The sequence below is a fragment of the Equus quagga genome, chromosome 10 (assembly GCF_021613505.1).
Source record: "Equus quagga isolate Etosha38 chromosome 10, UCLA_HA_Equagga_1.0, whole genome shotgun sequence".
In the NCBI taxonomy this organism is placed as follows: domain Eukaryota; kingdom Metazoa; phylum Chordata; class Mammalia; order Perissodactyla; family Equidae; genus Equus; species Equus quagga.
This window is the reverse complement of record NC_060276.1, coordinates 84,156,746-84,183,378: the sequence shown is the minus strand read 5'-3', so window position 1 is coordinate 84,183,378 and position 26,633 is coordinate 84,156,746. Positions and strand designations below refer to the sequence as shown.

The 26,633-nt window shown below is 43.2% G+C and overlaps 1 protein-coding gene across 1 annotated transcript in view; it reads right to left on the bottom strand.

Annotated features, from left to right (window-relative positions):
• Positions 1–26,633, bottom strand: part of SYN1 (synapsin I) — a 44,828-nt gene that overhangs the window by 17,534 nt on the left and 661 nt on the right. Inside the window, exons 2-5 of the mRNA XM_046672975.1 lie at positions 15,844–15,901; positions 15,647–15,738; positions 13,717–13,873; positions 13,467–13,556 (exon numbers count right to left, since the gene is read on the bottom strand). Coding sequence (XP_046528931.1) covers positions 13,467–13,556; positions 13,717–13,873; positions 15,647–15,738; positions 15,844–15,901 — 397 coding nt within the window. The remainder of the gene's footprint in view (positions 1–13,466; positions 13,557–13,716; positions 13,874–15,646; positions 15,739–15,843; positions 15,902–26,633) is intronic.

Genomic DNA, 26,633 nt, shown 5'->3' with positions numbered 1-26,633 from the left:
TCATAGGTGGAAGTTAACATATAGACAAGGAGAACTGATCGGTGGTTACCAGGGCAAAGGGGGGGTGGGGGGAGGGCACAAAGGGTGAAGGGGTGTACCCACAGCATGACTAACAATAATGTACAACTGAAATTTCAAAAGGTTGTAAACTATCATAATCTTAATAAAAAAGAAAAAGAAGAAGAAGGCCTAACTCATAGGGACAATGTGAGCTGCAAATGAGGTGGTACATGTAAGGGGCCTGGAACAGTGCTAGGCACACAGCACTTACAAGTATTAGTTATTATGCGTAGTAGCGTGATAAATATAATTTAGTGTATAACTTCAGTAGTGATAATTCTTATCAGTAATTATTATTTACAATATTGCAAATAAAGTTTGGTATCAGGATGATAATCTACAATATTGGAAATAATGTGTATTATTAGTAATGATAATTTAATGCACCCTGGAAACCTAGTTTAACTCATGATCTTGATAATCTCTCCTAGAGATGTTATAAATATTTAATATGCTCATTTATAATGTTTTTCTTATTACTATGATACTTGTACACTGCTTCCCAGTGTGCAAATCCCCTAACTGAAAAATACCAACATTTTCAAAGACTCCTGAGGGCAACCCCTCCAGGCAGTGATGACATTTTCCACCATGAAGTCCTCATGGTAGACAATTCACCACATTTATAAATCTCTACTGTCACCAAGAGTACAGGTGACAGATCTCTAAGCCCTTGGTGAATCTTTCCATTGCAAAGTCCTCTCTCATCGTGGTACAAATCCACTCTTTCCCAAATAACCCACTAACAAATATCTCTGTTGGGCTACCCTCTTATTCATAAATATCCCGCAGACATTGGTAAACCTCCTCATTCACAAATACCCAGCAGCAATCTATCATCCACTGATGGACCCCAGTGACAAATATCTCTCTGTATACTTACCCATCCATTGGCATATTCCCTACTGACCACCCAGCTGACAAATCTCTCTGTTCATAAATATCTTTCTATGACAAAATTCCCACTGATAATCTCTATTGACAAATGTACCCATTCTTACATCTCAACCCACTTGCATATCTCCTCATTCAGAAATGGCCATTGAAATGCCCCCAGTAATGAGCTCCCTTGTCAAATCTTCACATTCCAAAATACCCACCATTGATATGTATCTCATTGATAAGCCCATTTGAAACTCTTTCCATTCATAAAATACCACCCACCCATATAGACCCTATTGATTGACCCCCATTGACACATTTCCCCATCCTTAGATATCTCTAGTTGGAAAATCTCCCTGCTGGAACAGCTCCCAACGAATTACCCTATATGTTGAAACATCTCTCCCCGCCACCCCATGACAGATGAAGAGGTAGATTTCTATAAGACCAGCCCTGTCTTTTTATCAGTAGTGACTGACGCCTATCTCACTATCCAGCCCTGACACCTCCAATGCTAGTAGTGGTGAAATCTGAGGACCAACCCTGATTGCATTGTAGAGCTCCCACCAAACGAAATGATTAGGGCACAAGTTCTCTTTCAATATGTGGGTGAAGGTGGAGCTTTTCTAAAAAACAAGATGGGTTGAAAGTCTGCATAACAAGCTGTTTGAACCTCAGACACACTCCCCAACTGCCAATCCCTGCTCCAGTAGAAGGCGGGAGGCACACCCTCTTGAAAGAGTAAAATAGAGCGTTCATGTGGGCAGGAATGCCCAGGCCGTGCTTCCCTGTTGTTGACTATTTATCCACCACTGTGCTTGGGCCCCTGCTGAACCCGTGTGGAGACCTACAGCTCTGACTGATGGAGGTGGGGTCATTGTTACCAGAGGCCCAGACTCAGTGTCGTTTCTTTCTGCTACACCATGGAGGCCTCCTCCTGACCCCAGGCCCCTGGAAAGCAGTAGTGTTAGATAGATGCTCCCTGAATCCGCTCCTGATTGGGGGTGAGCTGGGCCAGAGAAAGGTCATGCTTCAACTTCCCCCTCTGTGTCCCTCAGGCCCCTGCCATGAATCTCACCTTCCTGCTGGCCCCTGCTTTGCTCCTGGCTCTGTCTGTGACCATCCTAGGCAGGCCTTCGAGTACTACCAACCACACTCCCACACTGCTTATTGTAACTCAGACATAGGTAAGTCTGGGCAGACCTCAGAGAGGCCTCCAACACAGGGGCTCACAGTGAGGTTCCAGAAGGGTGGATAAAGCCTCCTGAGGTGGTAGAACCTGGAGAGGAGGTGCTCTGCCAACTTTTTTTTTTCAGGAGTCTTGGGGGTGGGGAAAATTGTGAATGCCTAAACCCCAAGGGGTCCCCTGACACATTTTTCCCACCTCTAGTCCTCATGGCTTAATTCCTGGGGCTCATCCTCCTTCCTGAGACCATGAGCCATTATGAGTTCAAATTGCAAGGGTACCCTGTCCACCCCTTCCCCAGATCTGTCTCCCCACCAAAATACAAGCCCCTGACCCTGCTCTGGCTGAGGGAATGGGATGGGTCTCTGAGGCCCAAAAGCTACTGATGTGATATTAAGACTCCAGCCCCTCACCGTATAAATGCTCCTCAGTCCTAGTGTACCCCTCCCACTTTTCCCCTTACAATCAGGGTTCCTAGAGAGGTCCTGAACCTCTGGTTCATGGAAGTACTAATATAAAGAGCAATGTGGTTATATCTATCTACATGCCCACCAAGAACAGCTGTGGCGACATCCATGAGGAGAGGTTCCCCTTTAGGAATCCTTCATCACAGGTCAGCCAGCCTGACCCCACCCTGCATGGACTCCTCATCCGCAGGCCTCCCTCTTTCCTAGCCCTGGAACAAAGTGTCCCCTCCCTGGGGCATTCTCCCACCAAGTGCTCCCCACCCAGGATACTGTGCTCTCAATTTCAGTCAACCACGGCAAATTCTGTCCCCCACCCATAGTGTCCTAAGTCTTTGGGACTGACCACTTGGGGATCACAGTTTGTCCTAGTCAAGGGACATCTGGTCACACTTTACTGACCATCAGGGCATGGCGTCTGTCCCCTCTAGGCTCTGAGGAATGGGAACCTGCACTTCGGGAAACGAGCGGTGTGTCCTTGGAAGGGGTTCGGGGAGGAGTACATCGGGGAGGCTTCCGGAATATCTACAGGAATGGATGCCACTGGGCCTGGAGTGTGCCCCTCAGATATGCCCGCAGCCACAGCTCCAGTGGTTTCCTGTTCTTTCTGATTCCTGCTCCCATTTGCCAATCCCCGCTTCCTCTCCTATTCCCTGCTCCTGCTCCTTCTCCATGTTCCCTACTCCCTTCTCCCTGCTCTCTGCTTTCCTCACCATTTGCTATCCCCTTTCACTGTTCCCTGGCCCCTCTGTCTGACCTTAGTCCCTGCTGCCCTTCTCTTCTAGGAGCAGAAACCATGAGAAGTGTGTGGAGCAGTGCTCTGCCCAACCACCTCCAGGTGCTTCCCTGCCACCCCCACAAAGCCACATACCTGAGTCCCAACCTTGCAGAGTGTTTGAGGAGGGACACCTGCTTGTCTGAGCATTGGCAAGAAGAACATGAAGCCATGAACTTGGCTGCCTTCCCTGGGACCTGATGTCTGCTGTTGAGTCTTCATGTACAACAGCCTCCTGCCTCGGACCCAGACTTCTACTCAACCACAGTGAACTGGGGCCTCTCCACATTCTTCTCCATCACAAACCAATCCAAGCCCATCGACCTCCCCTAAAGACCTCCTCAAGCCTCCCAGAGACCATCAACTTCTAACCGTGCTGGGGATCTATCTGGTCATGTTGTTTCTTGATCTGGGTGCAGATGACAGGAGTGTGCTTACTTTGTGAAACGTCAGCCAGCTGCACACTTATGATACGTCCCCTTTTCTGAACTTGTTATATCTCAATGAAATTGGCCCCTCAAAAGAAACCCCCCACCCTATTGACATATCTCCCCTGCTCCTTCCTTCAACTGCTCCCTCGCTTCTGCCCTCTCTCTTTCACACAATCCCCACATCCCTCACCCTGTTGATTCTCACCCTGAAGCACCCTCTCTTTCCTCACTGCACAGAGACTATGAATCCTGGGCCCAGAAGGGAGACTGGATCCAGAGAGGCCTCGGGGTTGGACTCTGCCTCTCACATCGTGAACCCTCTATAAATGTCTGCTGAGCCATAAATCAGCTGCAGTCTAGGTAGCAAGGGAGGGGAAGTCCCTCTTCCTACAGCACCCCCCACCCTAGGTCTGCACAACCAGGTTGATGTAAACAGATCACCAGGCTGGGGAAGTTGTGAAGAGAAGTCAAACTGTGCTTAACAGGGTCCTCCCATGTGCTCCAGCCCTGACTGGCGACTATTTAGACACACTGACCTGAGCATCCTTGAGGACTCCTGGTGGTCTGCAACCTGGATGGGAGTAGATGGGGTAGTGGAGCCAGAGTCCCCATGTGTGTCTTCCGCTACGTGATGGAGGCTGGGCAACCTCCCACCAGAGCTTCAAAGTACAGGGTAGGGAAGACTGTTCCCACAGATCCAGGCCTAGCTTCTGCCCCTCCATGCTGCTCAGTGGGGTGGGGGATAAAAGAGGAAATAGCGGTGGCAAGTCTAATGCCTCTGCCACCCCCTGCCACCATTTCCTACCATTAACTCTGTCTCTCCCCGGCTTCTGAAGTCCTGTTCTTTCTGTACCTGACAAAAATAGCCTCTACACAGCTGCAGAACAGTCAGGAGGGGCAGTCGCAATTAATTAGAAAATACAGTTATTAAGATAGTACTGTGTTGGTATAGGTACAGAGAAAGGGACCCGTGGACTAGAACAGAGAGTCCAGAACCTGCCCCACACATACAGGAAATTTTCACATGTGATAGAGGTGGCATACCAGATCAGTGGGGGAAAAAAGGGTCACTAATAAGGAAAAAGATGAAACTGGATCCCTACCTACCTCACACTGTATACGAAAATCAGTTTCAAAGAATACACGTAATGAAGATGTTTATAAGAAAGCTACCTACGTGCTGTGTTGAGAAGAGCGTTATGTAAGTGGACGGATGTGATAGGCATTCTGTAATGCATGCAGAGAAGTGTTAAAGAACACATGTAATAAAGATGCTTCTGAGAATGCTAGAAAAAAGAAAAAGCAAATCAATTTCAGATGGATGAAGAATTTAAATGTCAAAAACAAAGCTTGCCACTTTTATCACTCTACACTTCCATATGTACATGGATCTATATCTGGACTTTTAATTTTTCTTCCTTTCGTCTTTCTCTTGATGTGTCAGCATCATACTGTTTAAATTAGGAAACTTTCGTAATGTGTTTTCCTGCACAGGCATTAAACTCCCTGCACGCTGGTAGGGCTAGTCCCCCATTGCAGCTCTCTTTTTTAGGGTTTTCCTGGCTATTCCATATGATGTTTTCTTTTACATATGAACTTTATTATCAATTTGCCCAGCTCCAGATAAAAGCTTATAGGCATATTTTTGGGATCACATTAAATTTATAAATTAAAAATAGAGACCCGAGGGGGCCGGCCCGGTGGCAAAGCGGTTAAGTTCACACGTTCTGCTTCTCGGCGGCCCGGGGTTCGCCAGTTCGGATGCTGGGTACAGACATGGCACCCCTTGGCAAGCCATGCTGTGGCAGGCATCCCACATATAAAGTAGAGGAAGATGGGCACAGATGTTAGCTCAGGGCCAGTCTTCCTCAGCAAAAAGAGGAGGATTGGCAGCAGTTAGCTCAGGCCTAATCTTCCTCAAAAAAAAAAAAAAAAAAAAAAAGAGACCCGAGAAGGGAAACTGACATCTTTATGACGTTAATTCATCCTGGCCATGCACAAAGAATGTCTTTCCATTTGTTTAGGTCTACCTTTGCATCTTTCAGGAGTGTTCTAAACTTTTCCTCATATAAGTTTGCAAATCCCTCGCTAACTTTATCCTGAAGTATTTTATCTTTTTTGTTATCATAAATGGGTTTTTCTCTTCTATTATACCTTCTATATGGTGATTTGTGTATATGAAAACTACTGATTTCTGTATGTTGACTTTATATTCTGCTATGTTACTGAATTATTTTATTGTTTGAGTTAGCTTTATTACTGGTTCTTTGGGAGATTTCCAGGCATACTATCATATCATCTATAAACAGAGATATTTTTACATCCCTTTAGCCATTCTTACATCTATAATTTTTTTTCCTAGTCTAATTGCATTAGTCTAATACCTCCAGTACAATGTTGAAAAGGAGTGGAGACAGTGGGCACTTTGCCTTGTTCCTGATCTTAGTGGAAATGCCTTTAATGTCATTCCATTAAGTTGGTGATAACTTTAGGATTGAGGTATACCAATTTTAGTATGTTAAGAAGGTATCAGTTGGTTTCTGTTTTTGAATGATTTTATCAGAATGAGTGTTGAATTTTGTCAAAGGCTTTTTAAATATCTATGGACATGATGATATGATTTTCTCCTTAGATTTATTAATATGTTGTATTATATCAATACATTACCTGTAATGAACCATCCTTGCATTCCCAGAAGGAAATTCACTTAATTGGTCATGCTATATTATTTTCTTAATGTAGTTTTGAATTTGTGTACTAATATTTTATTTAGGATTTTTGAATTTACATCAATGTAATGTTTTGATGGTCTATGCTTTTCTTTTTTGTGCTATCAATGTTTTAATTGCTTTAGAAAAATGATGTGGAAGTTTCTCTTTATTTTCTGTTCTCTGGAACAATTTACGTGGCATTGGGATTAACTGGTCTCTATCAGTTTGGTAGAATTTCCCTGTGAAACCATCTGGGCTTGACGCATTTTTATGACGTAGTTCCTTAATGACTTTCTCTATTTCTTTTACGGAAACTGGTTTGTTAAGCTCTAATGGGGGTCAATTTTGGTAAACTGTGTTTCCCTAGGAAATTACCCATTCATCTAGGTTTTAAATTTTATCTCTTTATGTTTTTTTATATTTTGACTTTTGGAATCTGCTAATGTCTCACATTTAAAAATATAAAATTACATCAGCATAGATAAGGAAAAAACTAAAATTTAATTCAAAGAGAAACAAACTATATTTGAAGCAAAATGAATAACATAACCATGCTGAATGAGAAATAAAGTGAACTAAACCAAGTAACTTTTCAATACAGTACTTTGACTATACACCCTCCTCTAAAGACACAAAAAGGGCAAAAAGATCTCAAGCTCTACCTTACTAGGTTTGTTTTTCACAGTGGTATGGATGTTGAAATTCTAAAAATACTTTCTGTGTATTGTAGGGTTGAAAAAATAAGTAAATATATTGATGATATTGGAGGTTAAGGTTCTCATTGTTAGAGAAGAGAAATACAAATATAGAATGGGGGAAGGCTAGAAGGAATCCTGTAATATGTTCGATTAGAATTGGAGGTATCAGTACAACATTTCATACATATGTATATATATAATTTCATATGTATATATGTATATATATGTATATATTCATATATTTTTTAAATTCCTAGCTCTTTACAATGAGAGGGCCTAGAAGCAAGGGCATTCCAGTAGCAATGAGTACATCTAGCTCCCAGATCCTGGCTTTGAAATACCATTATCTTAGGGCTGGGGCTGGGAAAGAACAGGATATGCCTGGAGGTGATGTTAGTGGAAATGCCAGAGTAAGGGCCTATAAAAGTCCTCTCCACCATAAAAGCAATGAAGATACTGGCAAAAATTGTTAAAATCAAGTTTGTGAGAACTCTGGAAATTGACCAAAGGTTTACAACAATTCAGGAAGCACCTATTCAAGAAAAATGGCTGAATCTCAGTAAGAACAGTAAGCTTTGTGGCATTTGACCTTTTCCTGTTCCCATCTCCTTCTCCCACCTCCACAACAGCCTTGAAAATCAACAGCCTTGCAATCCTGATGAAACCCAGCAGCCTAGTAACCACTGTAGGGGGTAGAACAGGTTTGGAGTTCCTCCAAAACCCCATTCCCAGAGAACTATCCTTATTTGATCTGTCTGGTACTTTGCTAGAAAACTCCACTCACAAGACTTGTCTATTTGACCTGACTCAGAGTTTACCTGGTGTGAACAGCTTTCCCTTGGGGTACTTTTCAAAAATAATCAGTAGCAATTGTTTAACATTGCAGCTGCTTGATGGAGCAATTACAGTTATGACAAATAACAAGTTAATCAAAAAACTTAACAGGAAAAGTTGGGTAATGAGATCTCCAAAGGAGGCAGTGAAAGGCTCTGGCATATTCCTAGGAATCTAGAAAGTTGCAAATATGCATAAGGCTATGTGCATTGCATGCCCAGGATTGTTGGTTGACCTTGAAGTTCTGCACAAGCAGGAAGTGGAGGCTAAAGCAAAGTTGTAAACAGCTTGCCTGAGCCTTGAAGGCATGCTCCAACATGCACATAGAGCCCATCATCAAAGGCTGGGAGACTTACTGCTTCTAGATATTTGAAGAAATGTCTGTCAAATTATTAGCTGACCACTAAGCTAATGGAGGAAAGACTTCAGTGACCATATATGACAAAGAATATACACTTTACAGAATTAGTTAAGAAAAGTCACTAAAAATCAAAGAGTAACAAAAACAAACCCTGGAAAGGGGGAGAATCTGATTTCCAGAGTCACCAAATTACATTATTTAAAATGTTCAGTTTTTAACAAAAACTTATAAGACATGCAAAGAAACAATAAGGTATGACCCAAACACAGAAAAATAAGGCAAACAACAGACACTGTCCCTGAGGAAACCCAGATGTTGGACTTAATAGCCAGACTATAATCAGCTATTTAGAATATTTTCAAAGAACCATATCTAAAACCACGAAAGTATGAGAATGGTATTTTAACAAATAGAGACTATCAATAAAGAGATATAAATGATAAAATAATAGAAATTCTGGAATTGAAAAACACAATAACTGAAATGAAAAATTCACCAGAGGGGCTCAACAGTACATTTGAGCCGGCAGAGCAAAGAATCAGTGAATTTTAAGATAGGTCAACTGAGATTATCCAATCTGAGGAACAGAAAGAAAAAAATAAACAATGAAGAGAGCCTCAGAGGCCTGTGGAACACCATCAAGCACATCAACACACACATAATGGGAGTCCGAAAAGGAGAGAGAAGAGAGAAAGGTGCAGTAAAGAATATTTGAAGGAATAATGGCTGAAAACCTCCCAAATTTGATGAAAAATATTAACCTTATACATCCAGGAAGCTCACTGAATTTCAAGTAGAATAAACTTGAAGACATCTACATCTAGACACATCATAAACAAACTTATGAAAGACAAAGACAGAGAGAGAATCTTGAAAGTAGTAAGAGAGAAGTGACTCATCACATACAAGGGATCCTCAGTAAGATTAACAGCTGATTTTTCATTAGAGACCTTGAAGGCCAGAAGGCAATGGAACAATATATTCAAAACATTGAAAGTAAAAGACTGTCAACTAAGAATTCTATATACTTCAAAACTATATTTCAAAAATGAAGGAGAAATTAAGACATTCAAGATAAACAAAAACTGCGATAATTTGTCACTAGCACACTCCTCTACAAGAAATACTAAGAGAGTCCTTCAGGCAGAAATAAAATGACACTAGACAGTAACTTGAACCCATATGAAGAAATAAAGAGCATCTGTAAAGGTAACTGCATAGATAAATATAAAAGATAGTATGAATGTATTTTTTGTTTATAACACTTTTTTTCTTATCTGAATTAAAAGATAATTGCATCAAGCAATAATTATAAGTCTATGTTCCTGGGCACATGATGTATAAAGATGCGATTTGTCTGATGATAAGAGCACAAAGGAGGGATGAGGGAATAAAGCTATAAAGAAGCAAAGTTTTAAAAAAATACTATTAAAATTAACTTGACATTTATTCCAATGAGAGTGGTATAAATTAAGATGTTAATTGTAACCCCCAGGGAAACTACGAAGAAAATAATTTAAAAAAAAAACACAGAAAAGAAACAACAAGAGAATTAAAGTGGTATACTAGAAAATACCTATTTAATACAAAAGAATGCATTAATGGAGGAATACAAGAACAAAGAAGACATAAGAAATATAGAAAATAACTAGCAAAATTACAAACATAAATTCTACTTTATCGCTAATTACATTGTGTAAATAAATTAAACACTCCAATGAAAAGCTGAGTTAGGCAGAATGGATGAAAAACATGACCCAATTATATGCAGTGTGCAGGAGACACACTTTAGATTCAAAGGCACAAATAAGTTGAAAGTAAATGGATAGAAAAAGTTTTACCACACAAACAATAACCAAAAGGGAGTTAAAATGGCTATGCCAAGATCAGATAAAATAGACTTTAAAACAGAAATTGTCATCAGAGATAAAGAAGGACATTTTATACTGATAAAAAGGGTCAATCCATGAAGAAGATAAAACACTGACAAATATATATGCATCTAACAATAAAGCCCCAAAATACATGAAACAGAAACAGGCATAATTAAAGAGAGAAATAGACAATTCAACAATAATAGTTGAAGATTTCAACACCTCACTTTAAATAAGGGATCAATAAGGAAAGAGAAGACTTGAATAACACTACAAACCAACTAGACCTAACAGACCCCTATAGAACACTGCACACTCCAGCAGCAGAATACATGTTCTTCTCAAGTGTACACGGAGCATTCCCCAGGACAGACTATACGTTAAGCCACAAAACAAATCACAGTAAATGTAAAAGGACGGAAATCATACAAAGTATTTTCTCTGACCACAAGTGAATGAAATTAGAAACCAATAACAGAAGGAAATTTGGGAAATTCACAAATATGCGAAACATGAAAACACTTCTTCTTCTTCTTCTTTTTTTTTGAGGAAGATTAGCCCTGAGCTAACATCTGCTGCCAATCCTCCTCTTTTTGCTGAGCTAACATCCGTGCCCATCTTCCTCTACTTTATATGTGGGATGCCTACCACAGCATGGCTTGCCAAGTGGTGCCATGTCCGCACCTGGGATCTGAACTGGTGAAGCCCAGGCCACCAAAGTGGAACGTGTGCACTTAACTGCTGTGCCACTGGACCAGCCCCCATAAAAACGCTTCTAAATGACCAATCACTCAAAGAAGAAATGACCAGGGAAATTAGAAGACACTTTGAGATTAATGAAAATGAAAACACAACACACCAAAACTTAAGGGATGCAGCTAAAGTGGTGCTTATAGGGAAATTGATAGTTGTAAATGTCTATATTTAAAAAGAAAAAAGATATAAAATCAATAATTTAACCTTCCAACTCATTCTATGAGGCTAGCATTATCCTGATACCAAAACCAGACAAAGATATCACGAGAAAACTACAGACCAATATCCCTTATGACTACAGATTTCATAATTCTCAACAAAATACTAGCAAACAGAATCCCACAACATATAAAAACGATTACACATCATGACCAAGTGGGATTTGGCCCAGGAATGCAAGTGTCACTCAACTTGCATGAAAATCAGTTAATATAATACACAATATTTATAGAATAAAGGACAAAAACCACATGATCACATCAATAAACATACAAAAAGCATTTGCCAAAGTCCAACATCCTTTCATGATAAAAACACTGAACAAACTAGGAATAGAAGGGAAGTTTGTCAACACTTAGGTAGAAGTTCATAGATGCCAGATGCGCTGTTCTAACCACTTTAGGTTCATTAAATAATTTAATTCTCACACCAATTCTATGAGGCAGGAACTATTATTATCCACATTTTGTAGATGGGTAAACTGAGGCACGGAGCATTTAAATAACGTTTCCTATGTTAGAAAGCTAATAAGTTGTGGAGCTAGGATTCTCACACAGAAATTCTGGCTACAGAGTCCATGCTCTTAATCATAGCCAGCTATACTGTCTCTCAAAGAATGTGGAATAATAATAACGATAAACAAATTGGGTTCCTAAGAACTAATGATTCTATCTTCATCTGTAAGTAAACTTAATTCATGACACTGTGAATTTCTGTCAGTGATCATAATTCGTAATACTGGTAAGAATTTTTAATATTAGTATCAATGCTTATTTAACCAAGTTGGTAATGTTGGGTTAATATTGACATTTAACTGTAATTTAATTCATAAAACTGGTAATGATTATTTATATAAGTAAACATAATCGGTAATATTGTTAAAAATTTGTAAAATTAGTTGTAAAATTTGATGGCATTAGTACTGGTGATTCAATTTCTATTTGTAACTAAAATTTGATTTATAACTGTGGTACTCATAATTTATATTAGTAATCATAACTTTAATATCAGTAATTATATATAATATCACTTGGAATGTTAACCATATTAATAATGATTTATATTAGTAATTATAAGACAATTCAAAACATAGGTACTCATAATTTATTAGTAATCTTAAATTGTAACATTGGTAATAATTTGTAACAACATTTTACAATGTTTGCATTAATAGTTTAATTTCTTTTAGTAATTATAACAATTCACTTATATTGATAATCTTAACTTGTAACACCTGTAATAAATTGTAATAGTTATAATATTTGATGATAATAATATAATTTCTATTCTTTTTTTTTTTTTTTAAAGATTTTATTTTTTTTTCCTTTTTCTCCCCAAAGCCCCCGGTACATAGTTGTATATTCTTCGTTGTGGGTCCTTCTGGTTGTGGCATGTGGGACGCTGCCTCAGCGTGGCCTGGTGAGCAGTGCCATATCCGCGCCCAGGATTCGAACCAACGAAACACTGGGCCGCCTGCAGCGCAGCGCGCGAACTTAACCGCTCGGCCACGGGGCCAGCCCCTATAATTTCTATTCTTAAGTATAATATAATTCAAAACAGGCACTTATAATTTATTAAAGTATAATTTGTAATACTGATAATAATTTGTAATAATAGTTATAATCTTTGATGATACTAGAAATGATTATTCAATTTCTGTTAGGAAGTATAATTTAATTCATAACATTGGTACTCACAATTTATATCAGTAAAAATAATTTATAGAATTGGTGATATTGTAATACTAGAGATTATATTTTATGATAATAGTAACCAACAATTCAATTTCTACTTGTAAACAATTTAATTTATAAGATTGCTACTGGTAATTTTTATTGGCAATCCTGATTTGAAACATTGGTAATATTTCTATAGGGAGGAATATTTGATAATTTTAGTAACAATGACTCGATTTCTATATGCAATGTGATGTGATTCATTACATTAGTTCTGTTAATTTACATTAGAAATTGATTTTTAATACTGGCGCGAATAGATACTATAAGTAACAGGATCAATGATTTAAATCATACTGGTAACCACATAAGCAAATTCGCGGTACTAATAAAGCTTATCACGAAGCAACGTCACCCTCCATGTGCAGTGCGGGCTGTCCTCTCCGACAGCACACCGTGGGTAATCCCTCCGGTGGCAACAGTATTGCAGGAGGCACGACGCTTTTCCCTTCTGCCCACTCTACTTCCCCCAGACTCACCATCTCTTTGTGATTGGGGTAGAAGGTCTGATCGATCAGAGGGAATTCCTCTGTTCCCAGTTTCTTGTGCAGTCGAACCATCTGGGCAAACTACGAGAGCCAGAAGAGACGGGTCAGCGAGTCCTTCACCTAGAGGGAGTCTCCAAGCCTCCAAACTTGCTCAGTTCCCCCAAATCACAGAGTGACTTCAAGCCCTCACGTGCATGCCTGAGCTATTCCCTCTGCCACTAGCACCCTTCCAGTCACTTACCACCCAGGGCTTGTCACAAAAGTTGTAGACAGAATGCAAAGAGTTAACGCTGGGGATTCCGGCATACTGCAGCCCGATGACCAAACTGCGGTAGTCTCCATTCCGTGCCATGCTGAAGGCATGCTGGCGGATCAGCACAAAGTCCGGCTTCAGAGACCTGGGGTGGCAGGGGTAGCAATGTGGAGGGCCCCCCAGAAGTTCCTCACCACCCTTAGAGTAAAGCCCAAGTTTCTAAATCTCCACAGCTCCTAGAAATTGCAAAGTAGTTTCTCATTTCAGCACACACGCACGAGCTGTTCCCCCCACCACACACACCCTTTCTCCATCTAGTGACCCCCTTAAGCCTTTCCTACCTGCTCCTCCCCTCACCAAGGTCCGCTTGCAGCTTCCCCACTCAGCTCTGACAGCTCCCTGGCCACAGTCTCTCAGACTACACAATCTCTCAGCTGTCCTCAAAGGATGATGCTCAGAATAAATTCCAGCCTCAGGGCTGTTCCCTCGGCCTGAAACCTTTCCCCGCAAGATATCTGCCTGGATCACTCGTTCACCTCCTTCAGGTCTTTCCTCAATGTCTCTCACACTGCTGGTCTACTCTATCCAAATTGCAGACCCCTTCACCAACCAACAACCCCTACAGCCCTTCACTGCTATATATTTTTTCTTAGCACTTTTACGTTTTCTGTTCTATTTGTTTATTGTCTGTGTCCCTCAGTAGAATGTAAGCTTTGTGAGGGCAGAGGGCTTTTTTTGTTTTATTTTTTGGGCTGTTTTGTTCACTGCCAGGTCCTCAGCACGTAGAACAGCTCCTGGTACACAGTAGGTACTCAATAAATATTTGTCGACTGTAAAATGCTGAGAGTAGCACGTGGCACGCAGTAGACGCTCAAGAAATGTTTGTGGAATTAGTAACTGAAAACTTTGGTCTGTGGTCTGCTGGGATCCTAGACTTCTTCAGAACAGAAGCTATCTTTCCACATTCTGTGCCTAAGTTCTTTTTTAAAAAATTGAAATATATTTGACATATAATATTGGGTAAGTTCAAGGTGCACAACATGTTGATTTGATACACTTATACGTTGTAATGTGGTTGCCTCTGTAGCATTACTTAGCACCTCAATCATGTCACATAATCATCATTTCTTTTTTTGGTGGGAATAATTAAGATCTAGTCTCTTAGCAAGTTTGATGATATAATACAATATGATTGCCTATATTCACTATACTGTGTATTAGATCTCTAGGACTTATTTATCTACTAGTTGCAAGTTTGCACGCTTAAACAACAACCTTCCCATTTCCCCAGCCCCTGGTAACCACCATTTCACTCTCTGTTTTTCTGTTTGGCTTTTTTAGATTTCACATATAAGAGATATCATACAGTATTTGTCTTTCTCTGTCTGATTTATCTCATTTAGCATAATACCTTCAAGGTCCATCCATGTTGTCATAAATGGCAGGATTTCCTTCCTTCTCATGGCTGAGCAATATTCCATTATATATAAATATACTACATCTTTTTTTTTTTTTTAGGAATATTAGCCCTGAGCTACCTGCTACCAATCCTCCTCTTTTTGCTGAGGAAGACTGGCCCTGAGCTAACATCCATGCCCATCTTCCTCTACTTTATATGTGGGACACCTGCCACAGCATGGCTTGATGAGTGGTGCCATATCCATATCCGAGATCCAAACCGGCGAACCCCAGGCCGCTGAAGCGGAACGTGCGAACTTAACCGCTGCGCCACCGGGCGGGCCCCTACCGCATCTTCTTTATCCATCCATCCACTGACGGGCACTTAGGTTGTTTCCATATCTTGGCTACTGTGATGTGCCTAAGTTCTTGCTCACAGAAGGATGTGGGGATGCTCCCTCAGCTCTAAGGTAGTCCTTGTGCCTCTCCCATAACACCAAGGTACCCTTTTTATACTCACCGCATGACCTTCACCCCATTCCGAAGAACTTCCATGTCCACAGAGAATCCCCCATTGGCATGGGCCACGAGGTTGAGATCAGAGAATTCAGCCTAGGAAGGAAAAAAGAAATTGGTGACTCATTCACATCACGCAAAAAGGATCACCCAGTTTTCAGTCTGCACGGTCGACCCCCAGGTCCACTTGCCCCAACTAACCTGTTCTACTTTAATGTCAATTTCTCCATGGATCTTTTTCCCTTTGAAGTATTTCGCCCTGGAGAGGAAAAGCAGACCACATCCATCAATGTTCGTATCTCAGGAAGACAAAACCCAGGCCAATTCTTTGACCCCTTTGCCCCTTCATTGCCTCTAGAGAAACCATAAAGCGCTTTATAATTGTTGAAACACTTCGAAAAACTCAACAGCGCTTTGTAAACAATAAAGTCTGTTGTAATCCTCATGGAGGTGTGTAAATGTCAAAGGACATTGCAAACTGTAAAATGAGTCCCTAAACCATAGAGAGCAAGCATTTCCCCAAGTATGACCTGCTTGTCACACTGCTATTGTAAATGTTTTTGAAAAGCTTCGAAAAATGAAGAGTTCTTTGTAAACTGTAATGTACTTTGAAAATGCATAGAGGTTTGTAAATGGCAAAAAACCTTAGAGAATACATATATATGAAGTGTGCCTGGGTATGTCTCAGTGCCTGTGTCTGCTTGTGCTTCCTCAAGCATCCCTCTGCTCTCTGGCCCTTTCCCAAGGAGGAGCACATTCACCACTTGTGGTCGTGTGCCGTGAGGGACACAACAGCTGTAGGTGGGCAGCTGTATCAGAAAAGGAGGAGCAGACCGAGGGGTGTGGGCTAGCTGTGGTTCTACAGAAGCCGAGCCAGCAATGATGAGGGCAGGGAGGAATGCAGCTGAGGAGGAGGGGAAGCCATAGGAGGGAAGAGGGGTAGGAGCAGCAGTGGGCAATCACGAACTGCTATGTCATTGTCCTTGGGCCCGTCCCTATCTGGGCTTGGTTTCCGGTGGCCTCCTCCTCCAGGCCCAGGATTCCTACCTGACAGGCTTCTCCACAGACAGAAGCTCATCCCTAATCAAGTTTCTCATAGAAGGAGGATGAGGGGAGGAGCCACTCCCAGGTCACCTACCTGCACACAATCAGGGTCTCTGACACATACACACAGTACAAACGGGCCCTGGTGACTTCACTGACATGCCCAAAGACCCCAAGCCCAGCTAGCTTCTCCTCTCTCCCTCTCTCCCTCTCCCTCTCTGTCTCTCTCCCCCTCTCTCTCTCCCTCTCTGTCTCTCTCCCCCTCTCTCTCTCTCCCTCTCTCTCTCTCTCTCTCTCTCTCTCTCTCTCTCCCTCTCTCTCTCCCTCTCTCCCTCTCCCTCTCTGTCTCTCTCTCTCTCTCTCTGTCTCTCTCTCTCTCTCTCTCTCGTGCACGCACACACACAAACACACACGCTCCCTTATTGACACCGTCTTCTCACAAGTGTTAGAAGAGAATCTCTCTCAGACCTGTGTATTTTTCATCTACAAAGTGATGACGAATGTAGAGTACCTCACTATTTTTCAAACTTTTTTGACCATAAGTGTAGTGGATTCTGTGGTACTTTGCTCAGATCTCCTCTTCAAGGCCAATGCACCCTGAATATCAGCTGTTGACAGCTCATGGCTGTGTCCCCCTGGGAATTGTCTTCTGTCACAAGAAACTGCCTTGGCCAACGTTATATGTACTTCAGGCAGCCCCTGGCTTATATCTGGTCTATGAGTGAGTACAAAGGCCAGCCTCTTTGCCTCAACATGGGCTGACTCTGAAGGACCATCCCAGCCCCAGAGCTCCCCCTGGGATCAGCTGAAGCCTCAGCCCAAACCTGCCCTCCTTACAGGTGTTGATCCCAAACACACTCCTCAGTAAGCCTCTTACATGCAAATCTCTGCCTCAAAATCTGTTTCCAGAGAACGCAACCTAAAACAGCAGGCTAGAGAAGTGAAACCACAAAGAGGATCCAGATGCCATTCTGGAGCTAAGTTGCCCAGAAGCCAGCAGGCAATGAAGAGCCATCATTGGTGGGAGGCGAAGCACAGATAGCTCCTGACATGCTGTAGCGACACACAGCACTCTGCAGCAGGTCTGGGCTGTGGTGCAGGCAGGATGCCACTTAGGCCATATGATCTGGCAGATCCTATGATACTGGAGGTGTCAGTAGTGGGCAAAGATGCAGTAAGGAGTTTATTCTCCTGAGTGGGAGAAGTGCAGTGCAGGCTCTTGGGGTTTGGGGGCAGCAGTAACTTTTACTGCGGTGGACTGTAACAAGATACTGGTGGAAGGGAATGCACTTGATACTTGAGAGGTGTGAGGGAAATGGTAACCAGACTTGGGAGACTATTTGCTAAATGCCACTGATTATCTGGAGAAAGATCTGACACCCTTAGGGTGAAAAATCACCAACTCAAGGCAAAATGTGAAAGCCAGAGGACCTCCTTGGCTGCATTTAAGGAAACCCTAATCTCCTGCAACCAGAGGGCAGACAGAGGGGAGGACCAGGCTTAGGACTTAATTGTAAGTGTAGCAGAGCTTCAGAGAAGGTTGGATTCTCAGGCCCAGCACATCTCCTATGCCATTCTCAGGGCTCTAATGGGACAGAAATGGAACCCTGAGACTTGGGATGGGGATATCTGGGAAGATGCGTGTAACTCCTCGAACTTACAGATTCACCTGAACTCACTGGGCCTACAGGAGTAGCCATTCCTCCTTGTCAGAATATAGACCTTCCTTCTGCTTGAACGTAATGCAGAGGCCTTGAATGAAGCAGGTTCCTTATAAGACAATGCTTGCCCCTTTCAGAATCTACCTCCTCTCCCCTCTCGGCAACCAGATGAATAACCAGGGTAAAATCCTAGCACAACCTGACTGGAGAGGCTCTAAGCTTGCAAAGGAAGGAGAGGAACAATATGCAGAAGCTGAAGAATCTGGCAAATATGTATTGACAGGAACTGTGAAAACACACATAAGAACGGATCCTGAGGACAATGGTTCAAGGCGGGTGGAACACGGAGTAGGAGCACTCTCCCTGGACACAGAGCTTAAAAGCCTGTCAAGGACTCTAAGAGATGTTGCTGAATCACTGCTAGGATGATTTGTGGAAGCTTGAAGAAAACAATGGCCCACACCAAGTAAAGCACAAACGCCAGAACTTCCACGGCAGACTGTGGAAGAAAGGATCAAAGGGCTCAGAGAAGCAGACATGTTAGAGTAGATACACTACTGAAGTCTGGAAAACCAACCAGCTGACTATGTTCTACGGGAGGGCCCAGAGGATATACCCAACTTACAAAATCAATAAGGAATATGCTGGTGGGAGCGGCACCAGCCACGTTGGGAAGCACAGTAGTGGTAAGGTAATAAATGAAGTTCTGGCCCAGGTCCTGCTCACAGTGGGTCCACTGGGTCCACAGTCCACCCAGTGGTCACTTCCCCAGCTTACAAATGCATAATTGGAATGGACGTATTTGTAGTTGTCAGAGCCCCAACATGGGTTCCTTGGCCTGTGGGGTAAGAGCTATTGTAGTGGGGAAGTCCAAATGGGAGCCTCTGAAACTACACGCCCCTCCTGTGATCAGAACAGTAAATCAAAGACAATCTTGTATATATCCTAGGGGTGATGGTGGAGATTAGTGCCACTCTGAAAGCTCCAAAGGATGCAAGGGTGTTAGTCCCATCATATCTCCAGTGAATTAACCAGTTTGTCCCCTGAGGAGGCTGGATGAATTCTGGAGAAGGCTTGTGGACTACTGCAAGCTCAACCAAGTAGTAGCCCTGATTGAAGGTGCTGTACTGGACTTGCTGTCATTGCTAGAGCAGATTAAAAGACTTCAGGTACAGCAGGTGGCCACTGATTCAGTGAACGCCTTCTTTTCTATTCTAATCAGAAAAGAGAATCAGAAACAGTTCACATTCACATGGGACTGACAACAACATTCGTTGATCGTCTTGCCATAGGGCTATGTTATCTTTCTCACTCTGTATCCTCATATAGTCCACAGGGACCTGGACCATCTGGACATCCCACAGAATATCACACTGAACTACCATATCTGTTACATCATGTTGATTGGACAAGATGAGCAAGAGATGATGAGCACGTTGCATTCATAAGACACATGCATTCCAGAGGGTGGGAGATAAACCCTACAAAGACTCAGGGGCCTGCCACATTAGTAAAATTTTTAGGGGTCTAGTGGTCCAAGGCATGCCATGTCAGCCCCTGCAAAGAATAGGGCAAAGCATTGCATCTTGCACCTCCCACCATGAAGAAAAAGCACAACACCTGGTAGACCTGTTCAAGTTCTGGAGGCAGCTTATTCCACACCTGGAAATACTGCTCTGACCCATATTTCAGGTGACACATAAGGCTGCCAGCTCTGAGCGGGGGCCAGAGCAGAAAAGGGCTGTGCAGCAGCTCCAGGCTGTGGTGCAAGCAGTCCTACCACTCAGGCCATATGATCTGGCGGAGCCTATGATGCTGGAGGTGTCAGTTGTGGGAAAAGATGCCGTGTGGAGCTTATGGGAAGCCAGAGTGGGAGGTCTTCGGGGTTCTGGGGCAAGGCCATGTCATTTGTAGCAGAGAACTACATGCCTTTTGAGAAACAAATCCTGGTGCAACACTGGGCCCTGATAGAGACAGAATGCTTGACTATGGGGCACCAAATGACCATGCATCCAGAAGTAACTATTATGAGCTAGGTCTTGCCAGGCCTGCCAGGTAATAAAGCCAGATGGGTCCAGCAGGACCAAGCAGGACCAAGCAAGCTACCTGAGCAGGTAACCCAGATGCCTGTCATCCACAGTTGCGCTAGTGCCTCCCTCAGCTCACTAAGGGGACTTCTTACAAGCAGCAGATGAAGGAAGAAAAAGTCTAAGCTTGGTTCACAAATGGATTGGCTTGGCATGTGGGTGGAAGCCAAAAATGGACAGCAGCTGTACTAGAGTCTCACTCAGAGTGACCTTGAAAACAGTGGCAGGGCTCCCAATGGGCAGAGCTTTGGGCTGTGCACCTGGTCATCTCCTTTGTGGGGAAGGAGAAAGTGGCCCAAGATTAGAATATATATTCACTGATGGGCAGTAGTGAATGGCTTGGCTGATTGGTCAGATGCCTTGAAGAAAAAACATTGGAAGATTAGGACAAGGGGGCCTGAGACACAGAAATGCGGGTGGACATATGGGTGTGGGCAAAAAGTGAGAAGTGAAGATCTTAGTTTTGTATGTTAACACCCACCAGACAGCATCCGCCACGGAAATGGCACTAAGCAATCAGGTAGACAGAATGAGTCAGCTAGATGATGTCAGCCAGCCTTTCGAATCATCCACCCCAGTGCAAGCAGATGGGCACGTGAATGAAGTGGCAAGAGTAGCAGAGATAGAGGCTATATGTGGGGCTACAGTATTATTGCTGAATGTCCAACCTGCTAGCAACAGAGACCAACATTGAGTCCCTGACACGACACCACCCCTCAAGAAGACCGACCAGCCACTTTATGGCAAGCTGAGTACATTGGGGCCTTTCCACTCTGGAAAGAGTAACGGTTCATTTTGACTGGAATACTCTACATATGGGTTTGCCTTTCCTGACTGTAGGACCATAGCCAGTATCACTGTCCAAGGGCTTGTACAATGTTTGATCCACGAGTATGGGATCCCATATAAAATGGCATCAAACTGAAGGACATAGGGGCTGGCCCAGCGCGGTAGTGGTTAAGTTCCTGGGCTCTGCTTTGGTGGCCTGGGGTTTGCCGGTTCAGATTCTGGGCGCACACCTACACACTGCTCATCAAGCCATGCTGAGGCGGCGTCCCACATAGACGAACTAGAAGGACTTGCAACTATGATATACAACTATGTACTGGGGCTTTGGGGAGAAAAAAAAAAGAGGAAGATTGGCAACAGATGTTAGCTCAGGGCCAATCTTCTTCACCAAAAAGCATATCTTTTTTAAAAAAAGAAACCAAATGTAAAACAAACAAATAAAAAACCCTGAAGGACACACTTTACATCAAAGGAGGTGAAAAGTGGGCCCACGACCATGGAATCAACTGATGATGTTATATAACACACCACCCAGAAGCTGCTGACCTGACAGAGTGAAGGAACAAGACCCCAGCTTGGAGGTGCTACCATGCAAGAATGGAACACCATCCTCCAAAACACGGTGTCCACTCTAAATCAATGACTGTTGTTTGTGCTGTGTTCCTAGCAGGTAGAATACACGGGTCTGAGAACTCGGAGGTGAAAGTAGGAGTGGCGCAGCTTACCATCAATCCCAGTGATGCACTTTTGGAATGTGCGCCTCCTGTTCCTTTATGGCTTTGTAAGCTTAGATGTCCTGGTTCTCCAAGGGGGAACACTGCTACCAGGGGACACAGCAAGAATCCCATTACATTCTAAGCTTCGACTGCTACCTGGACACTTGAGGTTTCACATGCCAACGGACATCAAAGGAGTCACTGCCCCGGCAGAGGTACACGGCCCTGACCATCAGGAGGAGGTAGGGGTGCTGTCACACAGTGGGGCAGGAAGGAGTATGTTTGGCACCCAGACGATCTACTTGGGCATCTGTTGGCACCCCTTGCTCAACTTTGATGGCAAACAGACAAGTACAGCAGTCACAGCCTGAGGAGAGCATGGGGAACAAGGGTTCAGAGATTCATCAAGGATGAGGGAATGGATCACCCACCAGGTAAGCCACCGAGACCAAGAGAGGCGCTGGCTGAGGGTGAGGGGAATCTAGAAGGTATATAGTAGGGGAAGGAGACAATGCATATCATTTATTTATGCCACAGTTATCAACTGCAGTTCATCCCACTAACCATTCTTTCAAGTTTCCCCAGGAAACAAGATCAATTACAATCCTGGAAATGCTATTCCTAGATGGGGTGAACCTACTCTAAGAAGCAAGTGAATCTGAGTAGTACGGGGGGGGGGGGTGGACTTTGCACTCCACCCACATCCTCACCACCCCCCTTCTTCAGGCTTTCACATTTGTCCCCCAGCTTCTGGGGGGTATCTGCTGCTGAAGGCTCACAGCGCTGTCCTTCACTGGAAATTGCCTCCCCCAACATCACGCCTCCTCCCAGGGAGCAGCCTGTGGCCAATGACACACTGATGCAGGAACACAAAAGCCTTGGCACCCCACCTCCATTGGGACAACTCTGAAGGGTCATCCCAGCTCCAGAGCTTTCCAGATGATTGGCTGAGGCCTCTGTTGTGGCTGCATCAGAACTCAACCTTTCCCTCTGCCAAATCCTGCTTCTCCCACTCCTCCCCCGCAACAGGTGTTGTTCCCAAGAGCTGTCCCCAATAAATCTGCACGCAAATCCCAGAGTCTCAGGGTCTGCTTCCAGGGAAGTCTAAGAAAAGAAGCCACAAGAAAAAATAGAGTTTATATAACCCACTATACACATATTTACATAATAACCCACCCTATATATATGTAATATATGTTATATAAGACACATATAATATGTTATACAGAAAATATAATATAGGATGTCTAATATAATATACAACATATAATATACTGTATATTACATATTATATGTCTATGTATCTAAAATAGCAGAATGTATATAAATATACATATGTTGGAATGAAAGTTTCAGTAATTAATTACCTTTACTATCTGCAATGGAGTTTGATATTTCCTGCCCTATTTTATTCCATTTCATGAAGAAAAACATACACATATATATTATATACTATAAACCCATTATAGAACAAATGTGTTCTACAGCATATGTCATAGATAATATATGGTATACACTATTGATTATATTTATCATTAGGGTAACTGTTTCACTAAATAATAATTCCACTTACTATGTGCAGTATACTCTGTTATTTTCTATTTTCATTTATCCTACTTCATGAAGACAATGAAATGCTGGTCACAAGCCAATAGGTGACCCACAGTTTGAAAAACACTGGACTAAATTATCTCTGAAAAGGCGAGATGAGTCTCGACTCAGAGTTTGCAACTTCAGACCATGGAGGACTGGAGACCCAGGAAGGCATGAGAGGGGTGAGGTTTGCTGGGAAGGGTGTCAGACTGTATTTAGGTGTGCAATCCATTACAGAGTTTGTACCACTTCTCCTTTATTCCGGGCTGATATCCCTAAAGCTGTCATGCTTCGGAATGTCTGAAAGTTGGTGGTGCAGAGGTCTCTGTTCCCCACACTGGGCCTGGTGCACATGGGCTCTCTCCCTTTATCCACCCCACCCCAGCTATAGTAGACACCAAATAAATATTTGCTAGATTGCCTGGAAGAAAAGACTGGAGCAGCTGCTGGGATAAAGGGGGTTTCTGGGATGCAGAAGTGGAAAGGAAGAATCTTTTACTGAATCCAGCAAGTGCTCAATAAATGCTTGCTGGAAAAATTAGAAGAAAAAATGGAAAACACTGGAGTTATGCTTATGGAAAGGGGAAGGGTCTTGTCAGTATTCAGTAGACAATTAATAAATACTTGATGGAAGGAAGGAAAAAGCAGCCAAGAACCTGTCTGGAGGGTCAGAGTGGAGAAGGGAAGTCTAAAGGAGAGTGGTTACCAATATAGAGCAGGGGCCTCATTAAGGTTAGTTGACTTCAATCGAGCAAATTTAGCCAGGAAGGTGACATCTGTCTGAGTGGGTGTTGGTGAAGGAATTACAGCGTGTGTTCAATAAATGCTTTATGGGTTGATGGAGAAAAGAGTGGAGGAGCCTGCTGCAGGGATGAGAATGTGGTTGTTTGAACAGAGTAAAGTAAGAGATTAATAAATGCTTTCTGGATTATTTGGGGGGGGGGGAAGGGCAGTTGGGAAGATGGCTGCTAAGTCGGGGAAGGGGACCCAGCCAAAATATAGTAGGTGCACATTATGAGCTTTCAGGATCGTGTAGTGTGAAAAGGAGGATGGAGAGTGCTGAAGGGGGAGTTAGGGCTACAAGAAGGGGAGGAGGACTGAATATGGGGTCTTAGTATACCATAAGTGCACATCAAACGATTGTGGGGCTGAATGGAGGAAAAGGGATAGAGAAGCCAGCTAGGGTTTGGGAATAGAAGGAAGGGGAACTGAAGGAGGGTTCTTCCTAGTATATAGTAGTGCTTAATAAATGCCTCTCACACTCTGACATATGGAAAGTATGCAATAACCATCTGTAGAATGAATAAATGGCTCTAAATAGAGAGAAGGGCTGCTGGGTAAGGGCTCCTGGGGGGAGAGGTGATCTAACCAGTACAGAGCTGGTGCTCAATAAGTTTAGGCTGAAGTAGAGAGCTCTTGAGACAGGGGCAGGAACTTCCAGACTTGGGAAGAGAAAGTTGAGAATGGCTCTTTATAGTAGGTATAGGCTCAACAAGTGTTTACTGGCTTAAATAGAAGAAAGACCCTTTGAGGTATGGACTTCAGACTGGGAGAGGGAATCCTAGCAATACTGAAGGGAGTGGGGAAGGGGTAACCCTTGTAAACTGGGTTCTGGATTTATCAAAGGAAAAGACCCTGGGGAGAGGCTTTAGGATGAGCACAGGTTCTCCTAGGGGTAATGAAGGAGAGTGTACCCTCTACACGCTCACTGGATCCACTGGAAGAAAAGGACTTTCAGGAGGAGGTATGAACATAGAGCACACAGAAGGCGCTCCAAAAATGCTCACAGGAGCCATTGGAGGAAAATACCTTTAGGAGAAGGTGATTAGAGTTGAGCACCTGGCAGACAATGAATACATGCTCACTGGATCCATTAAAAGGAAAGGTCTTTGGAGAGTTGGGGCTAGGGATGGGCATACAGTCCCTGGATCCACTGGAGGAAAAGCCTTTTGTGGAAGAGGAATGGGGATGCAGAAACTTGATTTATGTAAGCTTCTAATTCTCCATCCACGGGGGGAAAGGCTTTTGTGGAGAAAGCACAGAGTTAGGCACACAGCAAGTGCTCCACAAATGCTCCAAGGAGTGATTAAAAACAAAAGGTCTTTGGAAAAATGGATTGAAACGGTGGACACAGCAAGTGCTAGATATCTGATCACTGTATTAAATGGAGGCAAAGGCCTTTATGGAGAGAGTCTAAAGGTGGGTCATGCAGAAGGTGCTCAATACATGCAGACTGAAGCCACTGGAGGAAAAGGTGTTAGGGATGGGGTAAACAGCAGGCGCTCAATAAATGCTTGATGAATACATTGGAGGAAAGAACCTTTAAAGAAGGGTCACAGAGCAGGAAGGTGATAAATGCTAAGTGGGTCCACCAAAGGAAAGATCTTTGAAGAAGTAGTTGAGAAAGGGGGATAAAGGAGGCATTTAATAAATGCTTTCCAGATCCGTTGTAGGAAAAAGGTTTGGGGGAGAGTCTGCAGATGAGTCACACACAGAAGACTCCAAAAATGTTCAAGGAACTCATCTGAGGAAAATGATGTTTGAGAAAGGAGCTTGGGGATGGGGCATGCATCAGGCCCTTAATAAATGCTTCCTACATCCTTTGGAGAAATAGGCCCTTGGAGAGGGGGCCTGGAGTTAGGGCACATAGAGGGCATTCAATAAAGGCTCACAGGATCCATTAAAGGCAACACTTTTGGTGAGAAGCTTGGGTGGGATACACAGCAGGCACTCAACCAATGTTCACTAAATAGTTTGAAAGGTCTTTGAGGAAAGGGCTGGTGTGAGGCACATAGCACACTCCGGATACATGCTCACAAGATCTATTAGAGAGAAGACCTTAGGGCAAGGGTTGAGGGGGACAAGACACGTATCAAGCTCTCAACGAATGTTCACAAAATTATGGAAGCCAAAGGCCTCGGGGAAGGGCTCCCCGATGAGGCACACTGCAGGTACTTGATAAATGCTCACAAAATCCATTAGAGGACAAGGCCTTTGGGGTGAGGTTTGGGGGGGGCAGGGCACATTAGGCTCTCAAATGCTCACAGGATATATTGAAGGATATATTTGGGAAGGAGGTACACAGCAGGCGCCCGATAACT